Source organism: Protomyctophum parallelum, assembly GCF_964188405.1.
Source record: "Protomyctophum parallelum genome assembly, chromosome: 20".
In the NCBI taxonomy this organism is placed as follows: Eukaryota; Metazoa; Chordata; class Actinopteri; order Myctophiformes; family Myctophidae; genus Protomyctophum; species Protomyctophum parallelum.
The window spans coordinates 9,379,465-9,406,174 of NC_139718.1; the positions used below are offsets into that span (position 1 = coordinate 9,379,465).

At 45.8% G+C, this 26,710-nt stretch overlaps 1 protein-coding gene across 1 annotated transcript in view; it reads left to right on the forward strand.

The window, feature by feature from the left end:
* The window catches only part of rnf144aa (ring finger protein 144aa), a 69,017-nt gene extending 42,333 nt beyond the window's left edge, over nucleotides 1–26,684 (forward strand). Inside the window, exons 4-8 of the mRNA XM_083792281.1 lie at nucleotides 3,863–3,923; nucleotides 8,080–8,296; nucleotides 17,107–17,254; nucleotides 19,665–19,754; nucleotides 24,103–26,684. Coding sequence (XP_083648407.1) covers nucleotides 3,863–3,923; nucleotides 8,080–8,296; nucleotides 17,107–17,254; nucleotides 19,665–19,754; nucleotides 24,103–24,234 — 648 coding nt within the window. The 3' untranslated portion in view covers nucleotides 24,235–26,684. The remainder of the gene's footprint in view (nucleotides 1–3,862; nucleotides 3,924–8,079; nucleotides 8,297–17,106; nucleotides 17,255–19,664; nucleotides 19,755–24,102) is intronic.
* Nucleotides 26,685–26,710: the final 26 nt, after the last annotated feature.

A 26,710-nucleotide genomic window follows, 5' to 3' on the forward strand; every position in this document is an offset into this window, starting at 1 on the left:
TCAGAGTAGAGGGAGAGAGAGATCCCCCACCTGGTTTCTTCCCTGAGCCAGCCGTGGCCTCACGACACTGGACTATATTTTAAATGTGAAACAATGTCAAGAGCTGAATAATATCCAACTTCACTTCACACTTTGTTTTGCAAATGTTACGTTTTTTTTCTAATTTGGAAACCCAACTGTATGAAAGCTGAAGCACACGTCGTAAAGTAAACACACACGTCATAAACGCACAGCTCATAAACACATGGCCTGCAATTAAAGAATAGGTCATCTCTGTATTATCTGTGTCCAGCTCTGCTCTCTGACCGATGATCTCCCATTTCTCGCTCATTTCCACCATTCAGAGAAAACCCCGGGAACTGAATCTTTAGTGGTACAAAACTGCGACACATGGTCACACATTCCAGTCTAGCCGGGGGGGATTGTCGCCTCTCTCTCTGTGCTCCAGCTTCCAGCCAAGTTCCTCCAGTGCTGTTGCTCTGCCTGCCTTCCCTTCCCTTCCCAGCGGAGGTGAATCGGAGGGCAAAGCGCTCCCATCCTGCAGGCCGTTTGGTTGATGGACTCTCTCTCTCTCTCCTTCCCTCACTCTGTCTTGTGGGCCTGGAGGCTCGGCGTGGCTCAGCACACGTCACAGCCTTATGTTTGCAATCAATCAGCGGCACTAGAGCCTTTTAATGGAACCGGGGCTAGTCATGCCAGTCTGGAGACGCATCCCTCATAACGCGGCCGCTCTGACGGCCAATGCCTTTGACTTGTAATTGACTGCTTCTCTAAGAGCCCCCCCCCCCGAACGCTCTTTTCATCACCCAGTAAATGAGCACATTTTGCCCTCGGTTAGTGTGAATACAGTATGCACCTAGATTTTCTGTTTATGCATATGGTGGAATAAGGGACCCAACGCTACTCAAATCTGTTTACAATGTACCGTTATACATACAAATTACAGGCTTTAGTGCTGACACACCAAAGGTTCGACAGTCATTAGACCGACAACCTATACCCAAACCCCTACCCTAACCTATACCCAAACCCCTACCCTAACCTATACCCAAACCCCTACCCTAACCTTTACCCAAACCCCTACCCTAACCTATACCCAAACCCCTACCCTAACCTTTACCCAAACCCCTACCCTAACCTTTACCCAAACCCCTACCCTAACCTATACCCAAACCCCTACCCTAACCTTTACCCAAACCCCTACCCTAACCTTTACCCAAACCCCTACCCTAACCTTTACCCAAACCCCTACCCTAACCTATACCCAAACCCCTACCCTAACCTTTACCCAAACCCCTACCCTAACCTTTACCCAAACCCCTACCCTAACCTATATCCAAACCCCTACCCTAACCTATACCCAAACCCCTACCCTAACCTTTACCCAAACCCCTACCCTAACCTATACCCAAACCCCTACCCTAACCTATACCCAAACCCCTACCCTAACCTATACCCAAACCCCTACCCTAACCTTTACCCAAACCCCTACCCTAACCTATACCCAAACCCCTACCCTAACCTATACCCAAACCCCTACCCTAACCTATACCCAAACCCCTACCCTAACCTATACCCAAACCCCTACCCTAACCTATACCCAAACCCCTACCCTAACCTATACCCAAACCCCTACCCTAACCTATACCCAAACCCCTACCCTAACCTTTACCCAAACCCCTACCCTAACCTATACCCAAACCCCTACCCTAACCTATACCCAAACCCCTACCCTAACCTTTACCCAAACCCCTACCCTAACCTATACCCAAACCCCTACCCTAACCTTTACCCAAACCCCTACCCTAACCTTTACCCAAACCCCTACCCTAACCTTTACCCAAACCCCTACCCTAACCTTTACCCAAACCCCTACCCTAACCTTTACCCAAACCCCTACCCTAACCTTTACCCAAACCCCTACCCTAACCTTTACCCAAACCCCTACCCTAACCTTTACCCAAACCCCTACCCTAACCTTTACCCAACCCCCTACCCTAACCTTTACCCAAACCCCTACCCTAACCTATACCCAAACCCCTACCCTAACCTTTACCCAAACCCCTACCCTAACCTTTACCCAAACCCCTACCCTAACCCAAAGACACACCAAAGGTCATTAGACCGACCACCTATACCCAAACCCCTACCCTAACCTATACCCAAACCCCTACCCTAACCTTTACCCAAACCCCTACCCTAACCTTTACCCAAACCCCTACCCTAACCCAAAGACACACCAAAGGTCATTAGACCGACCACCTATACCCAAACCCCTACCCTAACCTTTACCCAAACCCCTACCCTAACCTTTACCCAAACCCCTACCCTAACCTTTACCCAACCCCCTACCCTAACCTATACCCAAACCCCTACCCTAACCTATACCCAAACCCCTACCCTAACCTATACCCAAACCCCTACCCTAACCTATACCCAAACCCCTACCCTAACCTATACCCAAACCCCTACCCTAACGTTTACCCAAACCCCTACCCTAACCTTTACCCAAACCCCTACCCTAACCTTTACCCAAACCTCTACCCTAACCTATACCCAAACCCCTACCCCAACCTATACCCAAACCCCTACCCTAACCGACCTACCCCAACCTATACCCAACCTATACCCTAACCAACCTACCCCAACCTATACCCAACCTATACCCAAACCCCTACCCTAACCGACCTACCCCAACCTATACCCAAACCCCTACCCTAACCGACCTACACCAACCTATACCCAACCTATACCCAAACCCCTACCCTAACCGACCTACCCCAACCTATACCCAACCTATACCCAAACCCCTACCCTAACCGAATGCACCCTATACCCTAACCGAACCTATACCCAACCTATACCCAAACCCCTTACCCTAACCTATACCTAACCTATACCCAACCTATACCCAAACCCCTTACCCTAACCTATACCTAACCTATACCCAACCTATAACCAAACCCCTACCCTAACCCAAAGCACGACGCGACGCATGTCGGACCAACGCGTTTCGGGAGTGACGGGTGATTTCCGCATTTAGATCGACATCGATTATCGACATAGTAAATAAGGAGTAGACACTTGACGAGCTAACGAACCAACATGTAAGAAACGAACACAGGCAATGGCCTTTCTATCTAAGGACCTTCTAGCCCCAATCTAAACGGAACTCCCCTCCCCACCTGAAGCATGCCTGCCTTTTTTTAAACGGGTGCGGCAAACCATACCAGTAAATTAATAATTGGTAACTCATTAACTCAACTATGACAATCTAAGGCCTAAGAATTGTCTTACCCCAATTACTAGTCCTAATCATAAGAATTACTGAAAAAGCGGATGCAACTATACAGGCCCAATACATTTACTAATTATTAAATAAGACAAAACATAATACAAAGGTGAACAAATAATTTAGCTTCACCACAGTGTCAATATACATTTAAATCCATTGTAGTCCTTGGGTGTAAAGGCAATATGCTACTGAACAGTCACTTCCATCCAGCTGGTGATGTCAATTAATTATTGGACTAAGATGCATGGTGTGTGTGTGTGTGTGTGTGTGTGTGTGTGTGTGTGTGTGTGTGTGTGTGTGTGTGTGTGTGTGTGTGTGTGTGTGTGTGTGTGTGTGTGTGTGTGTGTGTGTGTGTGTGTGTGTGTGTGTGTGTGTGTGTGTGTGTGTGTGTGTGTATAGGGAAAGGGCTTCTCCGTGACACACCCTCTTGATTATTTTGGATTACTTAAAGATCCTGGCCATTTTAGCTGTATGCACAATTATGTCTGCTCTCTCTCTCTCTCTCTCTCTCTCTCTCCCCCTCTCTCTCTCTCTCTCTCTCTCTCTCTATCTCTCCCCTACCTCTAGATTGAGTGCATGGTGGCCACAGAAATGATGCAGAGGTACAAGAAGCTTCAGTTTGAGAGAGGTGAGTAAGCATGAACAAACACGTCAGCAGCGACGGCAACAAATCCATGTCAGTTCCAATGCTTGTCCGTGGATGATATGTGGGTAAAATGACTAATGACTGTCGACCACAGACATTGCAAGACCCACCGGTCTTCTTACAGTAACTCATTGCCAGCAAAAAAGAAAAGAGAAATTATATAACGTCCCCTGGCAAGCCTATGAAAGTTCCGTTTACTGCTTCTGACGTCACTCCTCCACCACCCGAAGAAGTTTGAAATGCCCCAGCTGTGTAAGAAACGAGCACATGGACAGGAGCAAATATAACATGTTTCTGGTGAACTCCACATTTGCTGGACATGAAAGTAATCTAAAACTTTTCATTATGCTTGTACACAATGACCAAAATAAAAACATTAAAAAGAAAATACCCCAGCCGTTTCTGGGGAAAACCTACAATGAGATTTGGTCAGAGCAAACATTGATTGAAACCTTGTTGCTGGAGTGACTGTTGATCTTTTAGTGCCTACAGGCATTTGCTGAGCTTGTTATCCTTCCACTGGTTTCATCGGATTGTAGAATCTAGACGGCATTAGAGTTTCATTTGGATGTCAAAGTTCCCTGTCGCTTTGGGCGAAATCATGCCACCTGTGATTTTCTCCATCAATGCCACCAATATAATTCTAATTGGTGTCGCTGGTGTTGTGTCAGAATGCTATGGATCGGGTTTCAGAACCTTCTTCATTCAGCCTGTGGGAATTCCGGGATTCAATACACCTCCTTGTGTAATGCACATAATTATCCACGCAGGGACAGTGGCCTACAGGTATCCAGGGCCAAACGCATGATGACTGACTCTTACTGTAGTATCCTGGCTCAACCCTGTCATCCCTACATATACATGAAGGGGAAAGCCTCCCAGACTGGAGTTTTGAAGGGATTTTAATTGGATTGGTTTGGTATGGCTCTGGCCTAGTGAACGGTCTGACTGACTCTGATGGAGGCAGGTCTTTCTAGCACAGCCTGATGGCTTAGTTAAAGCCTTTTGTATCTCTGCCCCAGTTATGTATTCAGTGAATGTGACCTGTATCTGCATACGTGGTTTACAGCGCACGCTGAACAAGTGTTTAAGGGTGTGATAAAAGGCTGGGATATCAGTGCAGAGAAGATAAGTGCTCTAAGGGTTAGGGTTAGGGTTAGGGTTAGGGTTAGGGTGTGATAAAAGGCTGGGATGTCAGTGCAGAGAAGATAAGTGCTCTAAGGGTTAGGGTTAGGGTTAGGGTTAGGGTTAGGGTGTGATAAAAGGCTGGGATGTCAGTGCAGAGAAGATAAGTGCTCTAAGGGTTAGGGTTAGGGTTAGGGTTAGGGTTAGGGTGTGATAAAAGGCTGGGATGTCAGTGCAGAGAAGATAAGTGCTCTAAGGCGGCAGGAGGTGCACGTCCTGCTGTCTGTGTAGACATGCTAACTGGTGAAACGCCACCAGCTAGCCCATTCTGACCTGAGATCAGATTCCAAAAAAATGTCTTCTACATCCTGACAGTCTTCAGAAAAAGCCATGTTTCTATGTCAGTCGTTCTTCGATTTTTCAAAAATAGCAGACCTACAAGCCCGTGGCGCGCCACTCTGTGGCGCGCTATGGGCTTGTAGATCTGCTATTTTAGATCTGCTAACACCAAAAGGGGTTCCCGCCCAAAATGGGCTAAAGCAAGCTGTTAGCCTCGCTACCAATCATTTTTTGGTGGGTTCCCAGCAGGAACTGGAACGAACCCATCGCACGCACGCAGACACGTGCACATGCACACATAATACACACGAGCAGACACGTGCACATGCACACATAATACACACGAGCAGACACGTGCACATGCACACATAATACACACGAGCAGACAATGATACACAGCATAGGGGCCTGCATGATATCCCATAATGCAGTGGATCCCAAACTTTAGCTGAAGACCCAAAAGAGAAATTAGACGTTTGCCCCGTGTGACCCAAACTAGTGCAAATAGCAGATCCAACAAGCTTGTAGATCTGCTATTTGCGCTACTTCTTAAACACTTTATTTTAGTTATTCAGGGTTTCTTTCTTTTTTTAGGAAATGTTGTTTTTACTTTGTTTTTAATTGATGAAAAGTTGAGATTTCTTTATATATATATATAATTTTGTCAAATATATTGTTATTGAACAGATTATATATTGTTACAAACATTATGATATGAAATACTTTTTTTTTTAATGAAACAAAATTAAAGAAAAAATAAACGAGACAAAAAAGATTAAGAAATCCCTTAACCCTCCCACCCATACTGCTCAGTGACACTGCATACTATATATTAAGATGATAGAAAGCTCATGGAAAACATCTGAAAAGAAAATGGCATACAGTCAACCATATCAATGGTATCCTGTCTATTAATTTTTTTTTTTTTTTTTTTTTTTTAAGATATTTTTTTGCGGCTTACGCCTTTTATTGATTTTTGAAGGGACAGACAGTAGGCTGACAGGAAACGGGAGAGAGATGGGGGGATGACATGCAGTAAAGGCCGTGTCGGGTCCGGGAGTCGAACCCGCGGCACACTGCGACTGGATTACCAGTCCGGTGCCCAGACCGTTACGCTACGGCCTGGGCCTATTAATTGTTTCTACTCAGGTAATGGACAAGGGGCAGCCAAAACTTATCAAACTGTCTCTCCCTGTTTCTTTTTTATTTTTTTTATATATAATAAAAAGGGGGATATTTACTCGCTACCCATATAAATGTGTCAGAGACCCAAACGTGGGGCTGTTTGAGAAAGGTTGCCATAATGAGTAAATATCCTCTAAACTGGCCGTGCCAAAATGTGACCAGATTACAACCATAACGTTCCTAGTTTGACTCCTGGCCGGAGACACTACCTGTGTAGCATTGTCCTCCTCGCTCTGCCCTCTGTTTCCTGTCCCTCTACAATCCTATCTAAATAAAGCAACGACTGCCTAAAAATATTAAGGGAAGGAAGAAAGAAAATAAACATTCCTCAGAGAAACCCTCAAAGAGGGCCATTGATGTTGCTTGGATAAAAGCGTTCAGCCGTTTAATCAGTGCAGCCAGGCTTGAATCACTGCTGTAATCATTCCATATTTTTTTCCAGGACGGTGCCCACTGCCCAGACTGCATTGTTGAATGTGTGCTTTGGACCTTAATCAACACATAACAATTAGCAGCTTTAATAGAAAGCCACTGAAACTCAAAGTGTTTTTGGGGGTTTCCGACTGTATACAGCCATGGGGAATCTGTGAAAGGCATGGACCTCGGAAATGGTTGTTTGCCTGGCCATATAATTAAGAAACAAATGCTGAATGTAGACAAATATATAAATATTCTTCTGACCTGTCAATTGAGCTTGCCAGTTGAAAGAATAATTACAGAAATAATAAAACCCCAATATGAACTTTCCAATACAAGACACTTGGAACACGTAGAAGACGACGACAGAGGTTGGTCTTGGATTGGACGGTGCCATTCAGTGGGCGTCTCCAAAAACACTGTGGCGATTGTTGCGTCTTCACCCATTCTGACCTGAGATCAGATAAAAAATAATGTCTTCTACATCCTGACGGTTTTCTGAAAAAGCATATGTTTCTATGTCAGTGGTTCTAACATTTTTCAAAAATAGCAGACCTACAAGCTCGTAGTGGCGCGCTATGAGCTTGTAGATCTGCTATTTTTCAATAGCTAAAAAGCATAGCATAATGCTAACACCAAAAGGGGGTTCCTCCCGCCCCAAAATGGGATAAAGACATCATGTCCGTGAAACATGACCGCCGTGGCCTCTCGCCACCAGACAAAGCGTGACTGTTGGTGTTAACCCATATTGGGCGGTAACCCCTTTTGGTGTTAGCATTACGTTATGCTTTAGCTATTGAAAAATAGCAGATCTACAAGCTCATAGCGCGCCACCGAGTGGCGCGCTACAAGCTTGTAGGTCTGCTATTTTTTAAAAATCAAAGACACTTTTAGAATCTGATCTCGGGTCAGAATGGGTTAATAATGAAACTGTCAGGATGTAATAGACATTTGTTTAATCTGATCTCAGGTCAGAATGGGTTAAGACGCCTCTTTTCAAAAAGAGATACACACTGATATATTCTTATTTTATTTTTGTGTGTGCGTGTGCGTGCGCGTGCGTGACCCCCAGAGGTGCTTCTGGACCCGTGCCGGACGTGGTGCCCGTCCTCTACGTGCCAGGCCGTGTGCCAGCTCAAGGAGGCGGACCCTCCGGCGCTGCCCCAGCTGGTCCAGTGCGCCGTCTGTGCCCTGGAGTTCTGCTCGGCCTGCAAGGCCAACTGGCACCCCGGGCAGGCCTGCCAGGAGAGCAACCTGCCCATCGCCTCCTTCCTACCGGGAGAGAACAGGTAAGGAAAGGAAAGGTACTATGTTTACCCTGCAGGGTAACTGGACTAAGCTCAAGAACTTGTTTACAGCCAGGCCCTGCTCATAGAACATTTCATGGTAGGGGTTCAATGCCTTGCTCAAGGGCACTTCAGCGGTGGTAATTTTAACGTGCCGGTCCGGGGATACGAACTAGCGACCTTCCGATATCAAGACCGCTCCGCAAACCGTTCGGTCACCGCTGCCTCTAGGTACCGTTCTTATTACCTCCATTGCAACTGCCTCAGAGATTATCAACATGTCTCTCTCTCTCTCTAGTCTGAATTTGATATTTTATTTTATAAACATGTTGAAAGTAAAAAAAACTAGAAAAAGTGCCCTTCTGGGCACAGGTCTCCACCAGGTTATCCACAGATCCGTGCAGTTAGAGGTAAAAACACTTTTGGGCCAGTTATAGCGCCACCTTGAGGCTGAGTTGAAATTGTTCATGTGGCATTTCGTCCTCGGCCTAGTGGGAATGTGCGTGCACAATTTCAGGGAAATCACGCGATGTGTTCATGATTTGCAGCATTTTGTTTGAAACTGAGCACTCCTGTGAACTTTGGAAGCCAATCTTAACCAATCAGGATGGAGTGTGAGAAATCTGAAAGACCCGTTTCGTTGAATGGCTCTAGAGAGACTGTGTACTAATTTGCGTGATGTTTGGACAAAATCTGTAGGTGTACTGTGAAAAAACTTGTTTTGCACAAAGCGGCCTCCTGGTGGCGCTATAACAGGCCGTTCTGGAAAGTTTGGGGCAGAGGTTCATGGTTGGCATCCAGGGAGTGTGTGTGCAAAATTTGGCATCGACCGGGTTAACGGTGGCTGAGATTAGCTGGTCACGGACGGACGGACGGACGGACGGACGGACGGACACACGGACACACGGACGGACGGACGGAGTGCAAAACATACTCTCCCCATGCCTTCGGCTGGTGGAGACAATAAAAGCCTGAAAAAGACTTTTGTGATGATGAAGGCTGCAGCTTCTATCAGTGTTTTCTATGGAAGTTTCAAAAGGGTCAAAAAGTTGGATCATTTTTTAAATAAAAATACTACAATTCAAACTGTTTATGTTGGGATATGGGACAACATCTTACAATTAATGCACTGTGTGTGTGTACGGTCGCATACACGGTTGTACATAACCGCCACGAAAGGCTGTGGTCAGGCGCTGCCAGTGGACCCCTCACCAGCCTCTGCCTCAGCCAATTGCTTTCCACACCTGCCATTTGATTACTTAACCAGTCCACTTTTCACGGTCAGTTTGCGCTCTTCAGACACAGGCAGACAGACAGACAGACAGATACAGACAGGCAGACAGACGGATACAGACAGGCAGACTGATACAGACAGGCAGACAGACGGATACAGACAGGCAGACAGACGGATACAGACAGGCAGACTGATACAGACAGGCAGACAGACGGATACAGACAGGCAGACAGACGATTAAAACGGTTGCTAAGACAACGGGTATTGCATACTAGGTTCCCAACTTGCATCGTTCCCAAGTAGGCCCCAGGTGGCCTAGTTTTGGAATAAAGAGGCATTTCTTTAATGCGTGTTTATACGCCTATAGGAAGCCACCTCCTCTACCTCCTGCTTATACGCCTATAGGAAGCCACCTCCTCTGCCTCCTGAGCCACAGCCACCCCATACAGTAGAGGTGTTTCTACGCCTATAGGAAGCCACCTCCTCTACCTCCTGCTTATACGCCTATAGGAAGCCACCTCCTCTACCTCCTGAGCCACAGCCACCCCATACAGTAGAGGTGCTGTGTTTATACGCCTATAGGAAGCCACCTCCTCTACCTCCTGAGCCACAGCCACCCCATACAGTAGAGGTGCTGTTTATACGCCTATAGTAAGCCACCTCCTCTACCTCCTGAGCCACAGCCACCCCATACAGTAGAGGTGCTGTGTTTCTACGCCTATAGGAAGCCACCTCCTCTACCTCCTGAGCCACAGCCACCCCATACAGTAGAGGTGTTTCTACGCCTATAGGAAGCCACCTCCTCTACCTCCTGAGCCTCAGCCACCCCATACAGTAGAGGTGTTTCTACGCCTATAGGAAGCCACCTCCTCTACCTCCTGAGCCACAGCCACCCCATACAGTAGAGGTGCTGTTTATACGCCTATAGTAAGCCACCTCCTCTACCTCCTGAGCCACAGCCACCCCATACAGTAGAGGTGTTTCTACGCCTATAGGAAGCCACCTCCTCTGCCTCCTGAGCCTCAGCCACCCCATACAGTAGAGGTGTTTATACGCCTATAGGAAGCCACCTCCTCTGCCTCCTGAGCCACAGCCACCCCATACAGTAGAGGTGTTTCTACGCCTATAGGAAGCCACCTCCTCTGCCTCCTGAGCCACAGCCACCCCATACAGTAGAGGTGTTTATACGCCTATAGGAAGCCACCTCCTCTGCCTCCTGAGCCACAGCCACCCCATACAGTAGAGGTGTTTCTACGCCTATAGGAAGCCACCTCCTCTACCTCCTGAGCCTCAGCCACCCCATACAGTAGAGGTGCTGTTTATACGCCTATAGGAAGCCACCTCCTCTGCCTCCTGAGCCACAGCCACCCCATACAGTAGAGGTGTTTATACGCCTATAGGAAGCCACCTCCTCTGCCTCCTGAGCCTCAGCCACCCCATACAGTAGAGGTGCTGTGTTTATACGCCTATAGGAAGCCACCTCCTCTACCTCCTGAGCCACAGCCACCCCATACAGTAGAGGTGTTTCTACGCCTATAGGAAGCCACCTCCTCTACCTCCTGAGCCACAGCCACCCCATACAGTAGAGGTGTTTCTACGCCTATAGGAAGCCACCTCCTCTACCTCCTGAGCCTCAGCCACCCCATACAGTAGAGGTGCTGTTTATACGCCTATAGGAAGCCACCTCCTCTACCTCCTGAGCCACAGCCACCCCATACAGTAGAGGTGTTTCTACTGTACGCCTATAGGAAGCCACCTCCTCTGCCTCCTGAGCCACAGCCACCCCATACAGTAGAGGTGCTGTGCTGCCCTCATGGGGGGTCATTCAGAGGTCATCATTTCTGCTCAGTTGACCATAACATCTTCAGTTCACCGAGCACCATGAGGTTGTGACCTCACAATGTGGCAGTGCTCCTATACCAGAAACCGTATTCATCATCAAATCTATAATTAATTAACTCAATGTCTGAATGAAGAAACACTGTCACATAGCTCCACACTGCCTGCACAGATCAGTCCCACTTTTCACGCAGGATTTGCCCATATATGATAATATGGAGGGCTTAACAAAGCCCCTTTTCCCGTTTAACAAATTACTAATTAATAATGACTTTATTAGTGCATTTAGTTGTGATCGGCCTGCTGGCTCTCCTGACCTTTTAGCTATCACTTGGGAGATAAGTAGGTCTCAGACAAGTGCAGATGATCAATGAATATTGGCTCTTAAAGAGACATGGCTTCCAGTTCCAGGAAGCCTGCACGTGTGGAAAACAGTCGGGATTGGTGTATTGTATTTAATATGGATCGGCAGTCGGCTTAGGCGTCCCTGTGGCTTCTGACAGGGCAGCTCAGGTTAGCCCGAGCTTTGGTCCAGGATACAGCCAACATAAAAGTATTTAGCCATTAGCCAGACGTTAAAATCTATCTTCCCAAATCTAAGCTGCAGTCATGATGTACACTCTCAATGTATTTATTAATATATATTATATATAGATTAATAGTAGTAGTAGTCATTCCCTGGAAAATAGCAGTGCGGTCACGTGGTGCGACACGTTGCAGAGCTACTATTTTCGGCGAGCGACGCTGCCGTATGCCGAAGTATAAAGCAGGCTCACGGCATCCGAGGACGGAGGAAGGGAAAGTGGAGAGGGCTGCTCGTACATGTCCACAGATTACAGCTTCTGCTTTAGGAGCTCGTCTTTCCTGTGAAAACCCCCGGCTGCACGGAGGAGGAGAAAGGAGCTTCCTTGTCTCCGTCTACGCTTGGCGTGGCTCACCTAAGCCAGTGGCATTAAATTAATCTATTCTGACCTGACCTGAAGATATAAAAATGTCTGTTTGAAAATGGCAGTTTTCTGAAAAAGCCATGTCTCTATGTCAGTCGTTCTTCGATTTTTTTCAAAAATAGCAGACCTACAAGCTCGTAGCGCGCCACTCGGTGGCGCGCTATGAGCTTGTAGATCTGCTATTTTTCAATAGCTAAAGCATAAAGGGGTTCCCGACCAAAATGGGTTAAAACTGCCATTGAGATGTAACTCTTGGTTCTTCAGCACAGTGTTTTTTCTATGACATCCTCGCAGACACAAAGCAAATATCCCGCCACTCATGTCAACTAAAGTGTCAACCTCAACCGTCGCCGTGAATGACGTTGTTCCTGACCGGGTCTTCCAGCAATATTCTGCTGAATGAGCAAGTCTGACGATAATGTCGGCCCATATTATAAGCCGGCAAACGGACATCTTCTCTTCCCCCCCCCCCCCTTTTTGGAGAACGATGTTTACTGGATTGGGGGCACACACAGACTCAGAAATAAAATGGCAAAATAAAATGCTAGAAAAATGGCAGCAGTCTTGTGATGGATTGTTGCGCTTCATTCAAGCCCGTCTTTGTTTCCGTTAGCACCAGATGTTGTAACCGGTTCTGCTGCTGCCGCCTGTCAAACTTCTGAACCCGCCGATAAACACAGCCGAAATGCATTAACCTCACCGCCCTCAAATTAGAGGCCTTGGTGTTGGAACCACACCTTCTGGCTGTGAGACTGTCACTGAAGACTTGCCCTAACACAACTAAACGGCTTCACCTGCATGTGTTCTCCTCTATATCTTTGAAAAAGGATGAACCTTTGAATGTAAAGCCTTTTAGAACCTGCTGGCCGATGCTGTTGTTGTGGAAAAGGGCATTTGTTCCTTCTGTGAAAGGTTCCATTGAGCACCACACCCTCTGCTTGACTCTGATAAGGTTTCGGTTTCCTGTGTTAGTTTCCTTGCTTTGGCCACAGTATTCCAGGGAAGGGAGTTTCCTCCAGGTAGTTTCCTCTGGCATTTCTCTATATGACTGTAGGTGTACTACTAATAACTACTAAGAAGTGCTCATGAATCTTGGACACTTTGCATTGAAGATAAAAAGGATTATTTTATTTAGAAATGTTTTGGTATTTTGTATTTTATTCTTTTTTTTGTTTTTTTGTGTTTGGAGGCAATAGAGGGCATTAAGTGAGTGGCAAGTCGAGTCGTTTAACACAATCAATGCCTGAAAGTAGTTTTTTGCCACTCAGTAGGCGTGCCTGCAGAACTTCCGGGTATGATGATGATGTCACAGTCACACATACGACATACCCTCTATAATGAAGTAATGAATGAAGAGAAGCACAGAGGTGGGCAGTGATTTTAGGGTACGATATTAAGGAACACTTAACACGGAGTCCGCCAGAAACGAGGAACACGAAGGTTTAAATTAGTACCCTAGCCCGGTTTGAGGGTTTGTATTGTTTAATCCATTTTTTCATCCGATCGTAATGCTAGTTGATGTTGCTACCATCAACACAGAGAGGGACACTGGCCGCGGCCATTTTCACTTCCAGTCTAAGCCCACCATTCACAGCTCTGTATCTCAGAGACGACATTGAGGGGGCCGTTTCTGGTTCACTTCCAGTCTAAGCCCACCATTCACAGCTCTGTATCTCAGAGACGACATTGAGGGAGCCGTTTCTGGTTCACTTCCAGTCTAAGCCCACCATTCACAGCTCTGTATCTCAGAGACGACATTGAGGGGGCCGTTTCTGGTTCACTTCCAGTCTAAGCCCACCATTCACAGCTCTGTATCTCAGAGACGACATTGAGGGGGCCGTTTCTGGTTCACTTCCAGTCTAAGCCCACCATTCACAGCTCTGTATCTCAGAGACGACATTGAGGGGGCCGTTTCTGGTTCACTTCCAGTCTAAGCCCACCATTCACAGCTCTGTATCTCAGAGACGACATTGAGGGGGCCGTTTCTGGTTCACTTCCAGTCTAAGCCCACCATTCACAGCTCTGTATCTCAGAGACGACATTGAGGGGGCCGTTTCTGGTTCACTTCCAGTCTAAGCCCACCATTCACAGCTCTGTATCTCAGAGACGACATTGAGGGGGCCGTTTCTGGTTCACTTCCAGTCTAAGCCCACCATTCACAGCTCTGTATCTCAGAGACGACATTGAGGGGGCCGTTTCTGGTTCACTTCCAGTCTAAGCCCACCATTCACAGCTCTGTATCTCAGAGACGACATTGAGGGGGCCGTTTCTGGTTCACTTCCAGTCTAAGCCCACCATTCACAGCTCTGTATCTCAGAGACGACATTGAGGGGGCCGTTTCTGGTTCACTTCCAGTCTAAGCCCACCATTCACAGCTCTGTATCTCAGAGACGACATTGAGGGGGCCGTTTCTGGTTCACTTCCAGTCTAAGCCCACCATTCACAGCTCTGTATCTCAGAGACGACATTGAGGGGGCCGTTTCTGGTGAAGACAAGGGTTTTCAACGGCACGACAACATCCGGGGCATGAGACCACATCAAGAGTCATTGTAACATTCGGTTACTGGATATTTGGCTCTTCAAAGTAAGTGTTACGCGCGATAAAACCGTGGCAATACGCTATCGAGGGATTAATTAATTAATATGCAATCCATACCTAATTTTTTCTTTTTGGTAAATAAAACAAATCTGTATGGTAGAATATGCTAATATAACAACTAGGTGCTCTCGGTCTCTCCTGTGGTCAGGTAACAACTGCCAAGAGCTACTGTCTGAAGGTCAAAGTCCAATTTATCTCAACGGTATCCACCTGTTTCCAGTGTCCCATGAGCCTTTGGTATCCACCTGTTTCCAGTGTCCCATGAGCCTTTGGTATCCACCTGTTTCCAGTGTCCCATGAGCCTTTGCGTGTTCATAACTTTCTCTTCCTCTTGCTGCTGTGAAGTGGCCAGGTCTATGAAAACAAGCGCAAATGTACAAATCGGCTATTTGAAAATAGCAGATCTACAAGCTCACAGCGACACGTATCTGTTATTTTCAAAGATATTGAGAATATTTTTTATTTTTTTACATTTTAAGTTTTTAACCTTCTATGGGGTCCCTGGCAAAAAATATTTTCAGATGGATGTCCGTGGACAAGTGCATATTAATCTGGGCTTCTAGACGTGAAGAAATGTGAGAACCGGAAGCAAGCCCAAATAAGTACTACTGTACCCTTTAGAAACAAGCCCAGAAGAAATGCAACCAGCAACTACCAATATTTACAAGGGACTTTACAGAACTGAATATACAGTAGGAAGTGTGGAGGAAGTGAAGCACACACAAGGTACATTCCCGCGAAATCAGGTGATTACAGTGTGTACTGTGTGTATATATATATATATATATATATATATATATATATATACAGTAGAAATGTCAGTGCTCGTGTAGGGAAATAGTTGCCAAAATGGTGGTCCCCAGAGTGACAATTTCAGAACTTTTAAGTCCATTTTAATACCTAAAAGAAAGAAAGAAAAGTAATACGACCATTACTGCATCAAAAGTAATCAACAAACGATACTATACAAACTGGTCAAACATTGGCCAAATTGTGATGTACAATGGTAGTCAAAGAAGTGATGTGTCTCACCAATGGACTAGTTTACATCATGTACAAAACCCAAACCTCTAAGTACCAAAGTGATCTATTGCTTTAACAGCTTCCCATAATGCAAAGCAGATACGTAAGTGCAGTTTAGTCTATCCTCAGTTATAAGCTTGTGTCTAAAATGTCTTATTTTCACCTTTCCATTGGCTATATCATGACTGACCAAAAACTATCAAGGATGGGACTGATTCTGATACAGTGCATTGCGCGAAAACCTACTCCTTCCCCCTGAGCAAATTTGAGGGTTTTTTGTTTCAAGATGGCTGCCAGGTGTCGGATGAATGGGGGTCTGTGTGTGTGTGTGTGTGTGTGTGTGTGTGTGTGTGTGTGTGTGTGTGTGTGTGTGTGTGTGTGTGTGTGTGTGTGTGTGTGTGTGTGTGTGTGTGTGTGTGTGTGTGTGTGTGTGTGTGTGTGTGTGTGTGTGTGTGTGTGTGTGTGTGTGTGTGTGTGTGTGTGTGTGTGTGTGTGCGCATACGCGCCTTAAACCACTCGGAGCCCGGTTCGATCAATACGAGAGAATTGGCCTGGAAATGAAGGGGCTTGTTTTGTGTCTTGAAGAGGGCACAGAGAAGGACAGCTACCTTCTCACCTCCGGCCTTGTGCAGTCAGCACTTTACTGAAACAGGAGGAATGGATATAGAATCACTGACATGAACAGCGGAGCGGAAAATATGGGCCCAGGAGGCTGGGCCCAATGATTCAAACACGCTTAAGAACCCTTGACGTCAAGGTTCATTACCGCAACAGTTTGTTAAAAGAACGGCATGAATATGAGCTTCCGGCGTCTCACTTTCATTTGGACAAAAGCCTGCGGAATATTGATCAGCGCGTTACTAACAAGTCCTGAATATTGATCAGTGCGTTACTAACAAGTCCTGAATATTGATCAGCGCGTTACTAACAAGTCCTGAATATTGATCAGCGCGTTACTAACAAGTCCTGAATATTGATCAGTGCGTTACTAACAAGTCCTGAATATTGATCAGCGCGTTACTAACAAGTCCTGAATATTGATCAGTGCGTTACTAACAAGTCCTGACAAAGTATCTGCAAATAGGATTTTATTCCTTGACACTGTGGCTTTTTTATTCCGTGGCTTTTCACTGAACAAATCTAATTCCTCCTTCTCTCTCTTTTCTCTCAGCTCCTTCTTCAAGAATGAGGAAGACGACGCCCCCATCAAACGATGTCCCAAATGTAAAGTCTACATTGAGAGAGACGAGGGGTGTGCCCAGATGATGTGCAAGAACTGTAAACACGCCTTCTGCTGGTACTGTCTGGAATCTCTGGATGTGAGTTGTGCACTAGAACTGGTCCATAATGGCTTTCCTTATATATCCATGATTCATAGCAACAGTAAGTAAGAGCAGAAAAACAATTAAGCACTTTTATCCTGGCGTCCCTGTTTTGGATCGGAACTGCAATTAGGGCTTAACCCATTTTGACCTGAGATCAGATTCTAAAATTGTCTTCTAAATCCTGACAGTTTTCTGAAAAAGCTATGTTTCTATGTCAGTCGTTCTTCGATTTTTTTCAAAAATAGCTATATTATAAAATAATGCTAACACCAAAAGGGGTTCCCGCCCAGAATAAATTACTCAGTATTTCACAGATAATGACTTGGTAATGTCAAATAAAACGAGGGTCGTAGTTGAATGCATGGTCTAAAGCTGCACCTTGGGTGAGTACGGCACATGCAGTTATAGTCTGAATTAGTCATGCGTGTGTTTTGGACATGACCTAAATGAGAACAATCGGCGTCATCTCACATTCCCTTTAAGAGCTAGGTGCGCCTGTACCTTTAAGAGCTAGGTGTGCCTGTACCTTTAAGAGCTAGGTGCGCCTGTACCTGGCACATTGTTTGTTATGACTGATTCGGCAAGATGGTGGAGAATGGAGATGCAATGTTCTCTGTGGTGGAAACAGATCTGCTTGTGCACCAAGTGAAAGAATGCGACCAAAGTCGCACCGTGTTGAATTTGGATGGATTAAGATTGCAAGTGGTTTGCGTGTGTTGCGTACCCACCTACTGTATATGTTGGTAGATCTGCTATCTAATGCGCTCTTTAAATAGCACAGACATACTAGACTTTAGACCAACGCACACATCGGCACACCGGTCAAATTGCCAAATACGTCGCAAAATACATTTTTTTTTTTTTAAATGTCTTCTACATCCTGACAGTGTTCTGAAAAAACTATGTTTCTATGTCAGTCGTTCTTCGATTTTTCAAAAAATAGCAGACCTACAAGCTCGTAGCGTGCCACTCGGTGGCGCGCTATGAGCTTGTAGATCTGCTATTTTTCAATAGCTAATGCATAACATAATGCTAACACCAAAAGGGGTCAACCCGGAAACAAATCAATTTCCGTAGCATTGGAGTGAAACGGCGTCAGAAGCAGTCAAAGTTTTTGAACGCTAGATGGCAGTAAAGAAGTTAATGGGGGTGGCGGTGCTGTGTGTGTGTGTGTGTGTGTGAAAATGACAACTGCATTGGTTGCAGGGGGGGCAGTCAGACAGATATTTTGTGAAGCCACCAAGGAAATCGGGATTTCCTGAAAGTTCATATAATGGCCTGTTGTGGCGCTGTCATTGGGCCCAAAAAAACCCATAGCCCCATAGAAGTCCATGTATTTGGGCCCAACTTCACCTAGACTGTATTACCTTAATAAACTTGGTCATGAATACTTTCTGCTTCCAGTCACTAGTTTAAAGTCTCATTTCTAATGTCATAATATTCTTTTTGGAAAATGATGGTCCCATTTATTAAAAGAATGACCATAAAGTCGCGTATGTTCTGAGGGGCGTGGCTACCTTTACAGTCTATGATCGGGATCCCCCACCCACTCGAGTCAAAATAAAAACCAACGGAGAAGAAGGGGGGAATTCCCGCCTCGTTGTCTGGGCCAGCCAATGGGCCAGCTGGGCCCAAACGGATCTAGAAAGATGGCGATTTACAATACAAGGACTGACGGGCTTCATTTTACGTTCATGTTAGACCCGGGGAACGCTTTGTCCATATTTTTTACAGTCTATGATTGGTTGTACACTAACCATGACAATTGCACTGCGTTTTGGTGCCATTTTGTGCTGGATGAAGGTAGGGCCGTTAGTCGTTATTTTGAGAGTGTTTCTCGTTATTTTGACACGCAAAGTCATTATTCTGAGGTAGTTCATCATTATAATGACTTGCATGTTTTTTTTTCTCTTTCCTTTTCATCACATTGGCAGAAATGAGCTTCCATACTTATGCCAGTAATGGCTTTTCCTTATCAGAAGAATTTCTTTCCCACTCTGGCCGCCTGGATATTCATAACAAAGTAATGTACAGTAACAGTACTATTTCTAGTTGTCAATAACAATTGTCCCGTTCTCCCAGAAATAAGGTTAATGAATAATACTGCTCCAAAGCCACGCTGCCTGCGAAATGTATCAAAATAAAGTAAACCTTTTAGTGTTTATTTAGTATTTATTGTTTACGGTCCTTTTCGACTCGGCTTCTAAGCTGGAATGTGTCTTACTTAACCTCATGTAATTCTGCTTACACATACAGTACAGTGGACCGCACGGGCCATTTAAAAGCCATTTTCTCTGAATACTGTAGCTGCATGTGGCATGTGCTCCTCAGCCCGCTAATTGTATGTGTGTGTGTCTGTGCGCCTGTGTGTCTGTGTGTGTGTCTGTGTGTGTCTGTGTGACAGGATGACTTCCTCCTGATCCACTATGACAAAGGGCCCTGTCGTAACAAACTGGGCCACTCCAGGGCGTCTGTAATCTGGCACAGAACACAGGTGAGAGGCTGACTTCTTCTTCCCTCTTATTCCACACACACGCACACACACACACACAGAACACAGGTGAGAGGCTGACTTCTTCTTCCCTCTTATTCCACACACACGCACACACACACACACAGAACACAGGTGAGAGGCTGACTTCTTCTTCCCTCTTATTCCCCTCCACTCATTCAGGGCTCCCCTCTTTATGTCACACACACACACACACACACACACACACACAGAACACAGGTGAGAGGCTGACTTCTTCTTCCCTCTTCTTCCCCTCCACTCATTCAGGGCTCCCCTCTTTATCTGTCACACACACACACACACACACACACACACACACACACACACACACACACACACACAGAACACAGGTGAGAGGCTGACTTCTTCTTCCCTCTTATTCCCCTCCACTCATTCAGGGCTCCCCTCTTTATCTGTCACACACACACACACACACACACACACACACACACACACACACACACACACACACACAGAACACAGGTGAGAGGCTGACTTCTTCTTCCCTCTTATTCCCCTCCACTCATTCAGGGCTCCCCTCTTTATCTGTCACACACACACACACACACACACACACACACACACACACACACACAGAACACAGGTGAGAGGCTGACTTCTTCTTCCCTCTTATTCCCCTCCACTCATTCAGGGCTCCCCTCTTTATCTGTCACACACACACACACACACACACACACACACACACACACACACACACACACACACACAGAACACAGGTGAGAGGCTGACTTCTTCTTCCCTCTTATTCCCCTCCACTCATTCAGGGCTCCCCTCTTTATCTGTCACACACACACACACACACACACACACACACACACACACACACACACACACACACACACACACACACAGAACACAGGTGAGAGGCTGACTTCTTCTTCCCTCTTATTCCCCTCCACTCATTCAGGGCTCCCCTCTTTACCTGTCACACGCACGCGCACACACACACACACACACACACAGAACACAGGTGAGAGGCTGACTTCTTCTTCCCTCTTATTCCCCTCCACTCATTCAGGGCTCCCCTCTTTATCTGTCACACGCACGCACGCACACACACACACACACACACACAGAACACAGGTGAGAGGCTGACTTCTTCTTCCCTCTTATTCCCCTCCACTCATTCAGGGCTCCCCTCTTTATCTGTCACACGCACGCACGCACACACACACACACACACACACACACACACACACACACACACAGAACACAGGTGAGAGGCTGACTTCTTCTTCCCTTATTCCCCTCCACTCATTCAGGGCTCCCCTCTTTATCTGCACTGCAGCATGTGCTACATACGCATGTCCCCCCCCCCCCCCCCCACTGTCTCTGTCTCGTCTTCTCTTCGCCTCACTCACGTCTTTGTCACACACACACACACACACATGCAGACATATCACGCAGCTACAGACTGTAATAGGCAAAGACAGCTTGGGCCATGTGCCGAGGGTCTCTGTTATGCTTAAATTCTAATCCGTCACTCGCCATAAGTAGCAGATCTAAAAGCTACCAGACGTTGGGAGCTATTTTTAGCGCGCAACACCGTTCTGTGTGAATCGGGCTATGAATCAGCTTTATTTTATGCCGTGCTTCAGGCTTTCCTGTGAGCGCCACCGTCATGCAACAAAGTATAAATCGACCTTTTAACCCATTATACTGCCCCCTGCTGGACGCAGAGCCAACCGCAGACTGCCGAGACGATTTCAATGTAGCACACGCGTCTGGGGCGTCCGTCTTTTAATGCTAAATAAATAGAGTCGATGCTAGCGAGCTAAAATAAAGCCATGCCTTGCTCTATAAAGCGCCAATGTCTCTATCTAGACCACCGGATAATCAACAAAGACCTTCCGAACCTCGCACGTTTTATCCAAACCATGGAGAGCTCCGTAGATTTCGAGTTATTCAGCTTTTTAGTCGGCCTGTATATAACGGGAGGTGGACGGCAGCGCGGTTGCGCAATCCGGTCTAGGATCGCTAAAGAAGGAAAAGCCAAAATAATAATAATAAAAAAAGAAATCAGCGACCATCCGGTCTGATATCAATAATGAAGCTTATCAGACGGAACATTACGCCCGAAGCAGTTGCTAGTTGGATTCCGTATGACGGAACGTTCCGCCAGGAGCGGTAAGCCTGTTAACTACATGTCCAGTGACCTGTGTGGTAGACAAATGAAAGATGCGACTACAGTATTGTAATGTAAAATATTCCCTTTGATTACCCACTTTTCAATCCGCATGCGACGGTCTACCGGCTACATAGCAAGGAAGCTCTGGCACTGTTCACTGTTCACAACCTTTAGCTTCACCATCATTCCACTTTACGATGTACTGTAGAGGCCTTTTAACAGCGTTCCTCAACTTAGCACCATTCCTTAACTGGCACCATTATTTTAAGTTGGCACCATTTTAACACCAAAGCATCCGTGTCATTTTAGTTTGGCTATTCAAAAATAGCAGATCTACAACAAGCTCATAGCGTGTGACTTCTCGCCGCACTATGAGTTTGTGGGATCTGCATATTACATACGATACATACAGTAGTTTGGGAGTGCTTGACGTGAAATGTTTGAGAACCACTGATATATTAGCAACATAAGTTTTTCTGAAAACCGTTTTGTCTTCTAAAAAGGATTTAGAAGACATTTGTAGAATCGGCCTCCGGTCTTAATGGGTTAACCCATTCTGGGCGGGAACCCCTTTTGGTGTTAGCATTATGTTATGCTTTAGCTATTGAAAAATAGATCTACAAGCTCATAGCGCGCCACCGAGTGGCGCGCTACGAGCTTGTAGGTCTGCTGTTTTTTTGAAAAATGTAATGTGACATAGAAACATAGCTTTTTCAGAAAACTGTCAGGATGTAGAAGACATTGTTAGAATCTGATCTTAGGAGCGGAGTAACATTTCTAGCCAGGCGGGCCACATTCCACTGTCCAACAGACTTGTTGTGAACATTATTAGTATACGGTAATGGCATCTGTTGCCCAGTGGGGGGCAGGCTGAGTCATGGACACACTCCAAGCCCCATTCACACTGCACCGCAGGACCGTGTCGCGCGCCAAAAATAGCTGACCTACAAGCTCACAACGCATCGCGGATGCGACGCGTCGTGAGCTTGCAGGTCTGCTATTTTTGGCACGAGACGCAGCACACATTATGCATCACAGATCAGCTCTCTCTCTCTCTCTCTCTCTCTCTCTCTCTCTCTGGTCTCCATCTCTGTCTGGTTCAGACCAGCCTTGCTATGAGATCTTTCATTCATAAATTCACAAATCTGGCCTTTACATGAAAATCTCAGCTTCTCCACCACACGTGTGTGTGTGTGTGTGTGTGTGTGTGTGTGTGTGTGTGTGTGTGACCATGTGAGACAGCATAAGGAGGACTGTGTCTAATGTTGTCTGACACACTAACTCTCTCAGGGCCCGTTAGTTACTCTGACCAAAGGAGCTGTTGCTGTTCTCCGCATCAGATCCTTTCAAAATGCCAAAAATAGGCATTTACCGATGCAGATGTGTGTGTGTGTGTGTGTGTTTTTTACATAACGAGTGCCTGTCCTTCAAAGATTTGCCCTCAAGTGATCCCAAAATGTCCCCTGTGCCCTGAAATCGGGGGGAGGGGTAGGGGGGGTTCATTATAATAAGTCACTGTTGCCTATGACTGCATGTTTGGCATTCAGTTCAGTTCCACTGGAGTTTTACCGGTGTCATGCGCCCCTGTGTGGTGAGTTACCTGAATTGCACTCATGATTGAAGAACTGGCACCCTGTTATCCATGTTTTTCTCTCTTTTAATGTAATCATTAGACAGATTACTTAATGTAATCAGCAGACGGATTACTTAAGAGATAAAGATGAGTAGCTGAATAAAACGAAGATGTCCAATGACATCTTCGCCAAAGCTACACCAAAGCTCCTCTTGGAGGTACAGTAGCCACAGTATGCGTCTAAAATCTAAATGTATGGCATTGGCAGTGCTATTGTTAAAGGAGTAGTTCACGCCAAAAAATAAATATATATATTCTTTTTTAAATGGTGGGGGGGGTAATTCGTAGTTGCTCGAGTTGCTTCTCTAGAACTGTGTCCCGGTTACACCTACTGTAATATTAATAGAGATGGGTACTGTCATATTAAAATGTGTTTCCAAAATGAACAACATTACGTCACATACGTCAGGCTAACTTTATAAATATAGCCTGACGAAAGTCGTATAGAGACCGAAGCGTGATTTCCTATTAAATTGAAAGCTGTGCTTGCGTGTATGTATTGTCGTGTGTGTGTGTGTGTGTGTGTGTGTGTGTGTGTGTGTGTTCAGGTCGTGGGGATCTTCGCTGGTTTCGGCCTCCTGCTGCTGGTCGCCTCCCCCTTCCTCCTGTTGGCCACGCCCATCGTCCTCTGCTGTAAGTGCAAGTGCAGCAAAGGAGACGACGACCCCCTGCCCACCTAAAAAAATAAAAAAACAAAATGAAGCCGCCCCGCCCAGGATGAGGTGGGCGAGCCGCCCCACGGAACGGGCCATCTTCTTTCACCTTTCACCCTCCTCTTTGTATCGTTTTCCTACTTCCAGCTTTGAGTGCTTTGTTTTTTCTTGGGGTGGGCCGGGCGCGCGCCGCCTGCACCGGGTCCTGGCCGCATTGGAATCCATCGCTCCGCTATGGGAGAAGAGTGACCACATCCCCCCCCCCCCCCCCCCGTGGAGGAGGAGGTAACCCCGGGGGTTTAAAGGTCACGGGAGGTCAGAAAGACTTGAGAAAGGGACTGCAAAGTGTCCTTGTGTTTTTGTGTCGGTGGTGGTTTGGGCACGTGTAGCGCAAAGACGGCCCCCACCGTTGCGGTGGGGCCGTAGTCGGTCAGTTACTGTGGCGAGGTACGTACGTAGGTTTGGCATTTTGTCGTGACAAGCGGGGGAAATTATATACATGTTGTAAAATGCATCTACAGTCCTCTTGTATGGACGCTACCTTGCAGGAGCTGCGTTCGAAAGAAGTCAAGACTGTTTTCTGATCTCTCTGTTTTGTTGGCTTGTCGTGCAAAAACAAGAAGAAGAAAGAAATGCTTCTCCCCCGCGCCACCACATTCTTTGTGTAGCTAAAGGTTTCATCGGTAGCATTGCCCATATTTACACGTCGGCCATTTAACTTTGATGCCATACTGTCTTGAAGGAAGAACAAAATGGCCACCACGTGGAAATGGTCGGTTAAGAGTCGCACTGCGTGCGTTTGGCGGTCTACTCTGTTTTCACACATGGTTCCTCGTTATTGGTCGAGGGGGAGGGGAAGAGGGGGGGGGGGGGGGTGCATTCTCCTCACAGCTCACTGTACAGCACGTCCTCTAAAATGATGTCAATGTTTTATATAACGTTTAACTTTTAATAGAACTGTCTCCAGAGTTGTGTCTAAAGTATGTACCGTACTTTGAGTGTTTCCCAAACTGTTTGTTTGGTCCAGATGTCAGAGGTGAAGGACAGTCACTTTAAGACTTGCTACATGTCTTTTGCTTTGTTCTAGAATGGTCCATCCGATGCTTGTGAACCACAAATATGACACACCCCCTGTTCGAAGTTACGTATAGACATTGAATTGGATAAATAGGGATATCATTTGTTTTATTTTGAAGAGTTTATCAATTTTTAAGAAAAAAAATATATAACGGTATTCTTCGGAAGCCTCGCTGGGCGCAATACCAGTCATTGTAACCATATTTCTTTGGTTTATTTTCAATTGTTTACAGACTCAATTCACCTGAATTTTGTGTTCACAATTATTTACTGGAGTAACCTTTTATTATAGACCAGAAGTCATTTTCTGACCCCAGTGAGTGGTTTAGCCAAATAGAATCTAATGGCCTTAATTTGAGTGTAGCCAAAAAAAGGGAATGTCCCCTGTGCATTAGAAAAAGTCAAATGTCAAAATCTGACCGCTGTCATCACAGGGAAAGCACATTTAAAGACATTTTCAAAACATTACAGTAAAGTCAATGTAACCCTTTATTTCCTTTTCACTTGATGCTATGATGTCATACATTCATTGCATTGTTAATAGCCATTCTGTATAACCCAAACTGCTGTAATTGCAACAACTATCCTAAAAACATTATGTTTTTATGTGAACCAAGGCCCATATTTACAAGTCTCTGAGGGGCAGGAGAAATGATCTAGGACCGAAAAGCAGGTCCTTTTCAACCACAATTCTTTGTTATCATCTGAAACTGATCTTTGATGTGATGCTTAAAAAAAAAAAAGGAGGAAAAAAAAGAGCGCCTGTCAATTTGAGTTGCAAACTTGCATACGTTAGTGGTGTGAGTTTTAATGTCCTGTGACCTCCAACAACGTAGCTATTCCTTCTTGCAGGGACGATAGAGTAGAAGTAAATATAAAGGAATGTTCCATTTTGGGCACACGGTTATTACAAAGCTGCTCTATATCACTTTATCTATGCAAGTTTGTACATTTGTAAAAGGTTAACTGATTGGTCATATCTAGATGCCACTGACTGTACGTCATGACTCGGTTCATCACTTTAATTTTATGCTGCAGAGGATGTCGTTTATTACCATCCTACGTGTACAGTACATATCATGGATTTTATTTCATCAGGGAACTATCCAGGAAACCATCCTTATTGTTGTGGCATGATCTGTGTTTCTTGTTGTCCAAAAATCTTGTGATCATAAATACCCAGAGTAGGAATCGCAGTTTCTGTTTTTTGTTGTTTTTGGCTCTGGGAGAAAAGGAGAGATAATGCATGGTCATTTTACTCCATTTGCATTGAGGGTTGAATTTTGAAAACGTTTTTTTAATGCAGGAGTTATTGGTTCATGTAAGGAATCCATTTTAACTTGGTTTTGGCAGAAGGCTGACACTTAGCCTTCATCAAGCTTTTAACCCATTCTGACCGGGCACCCATTTTGGTATTAGCATCATG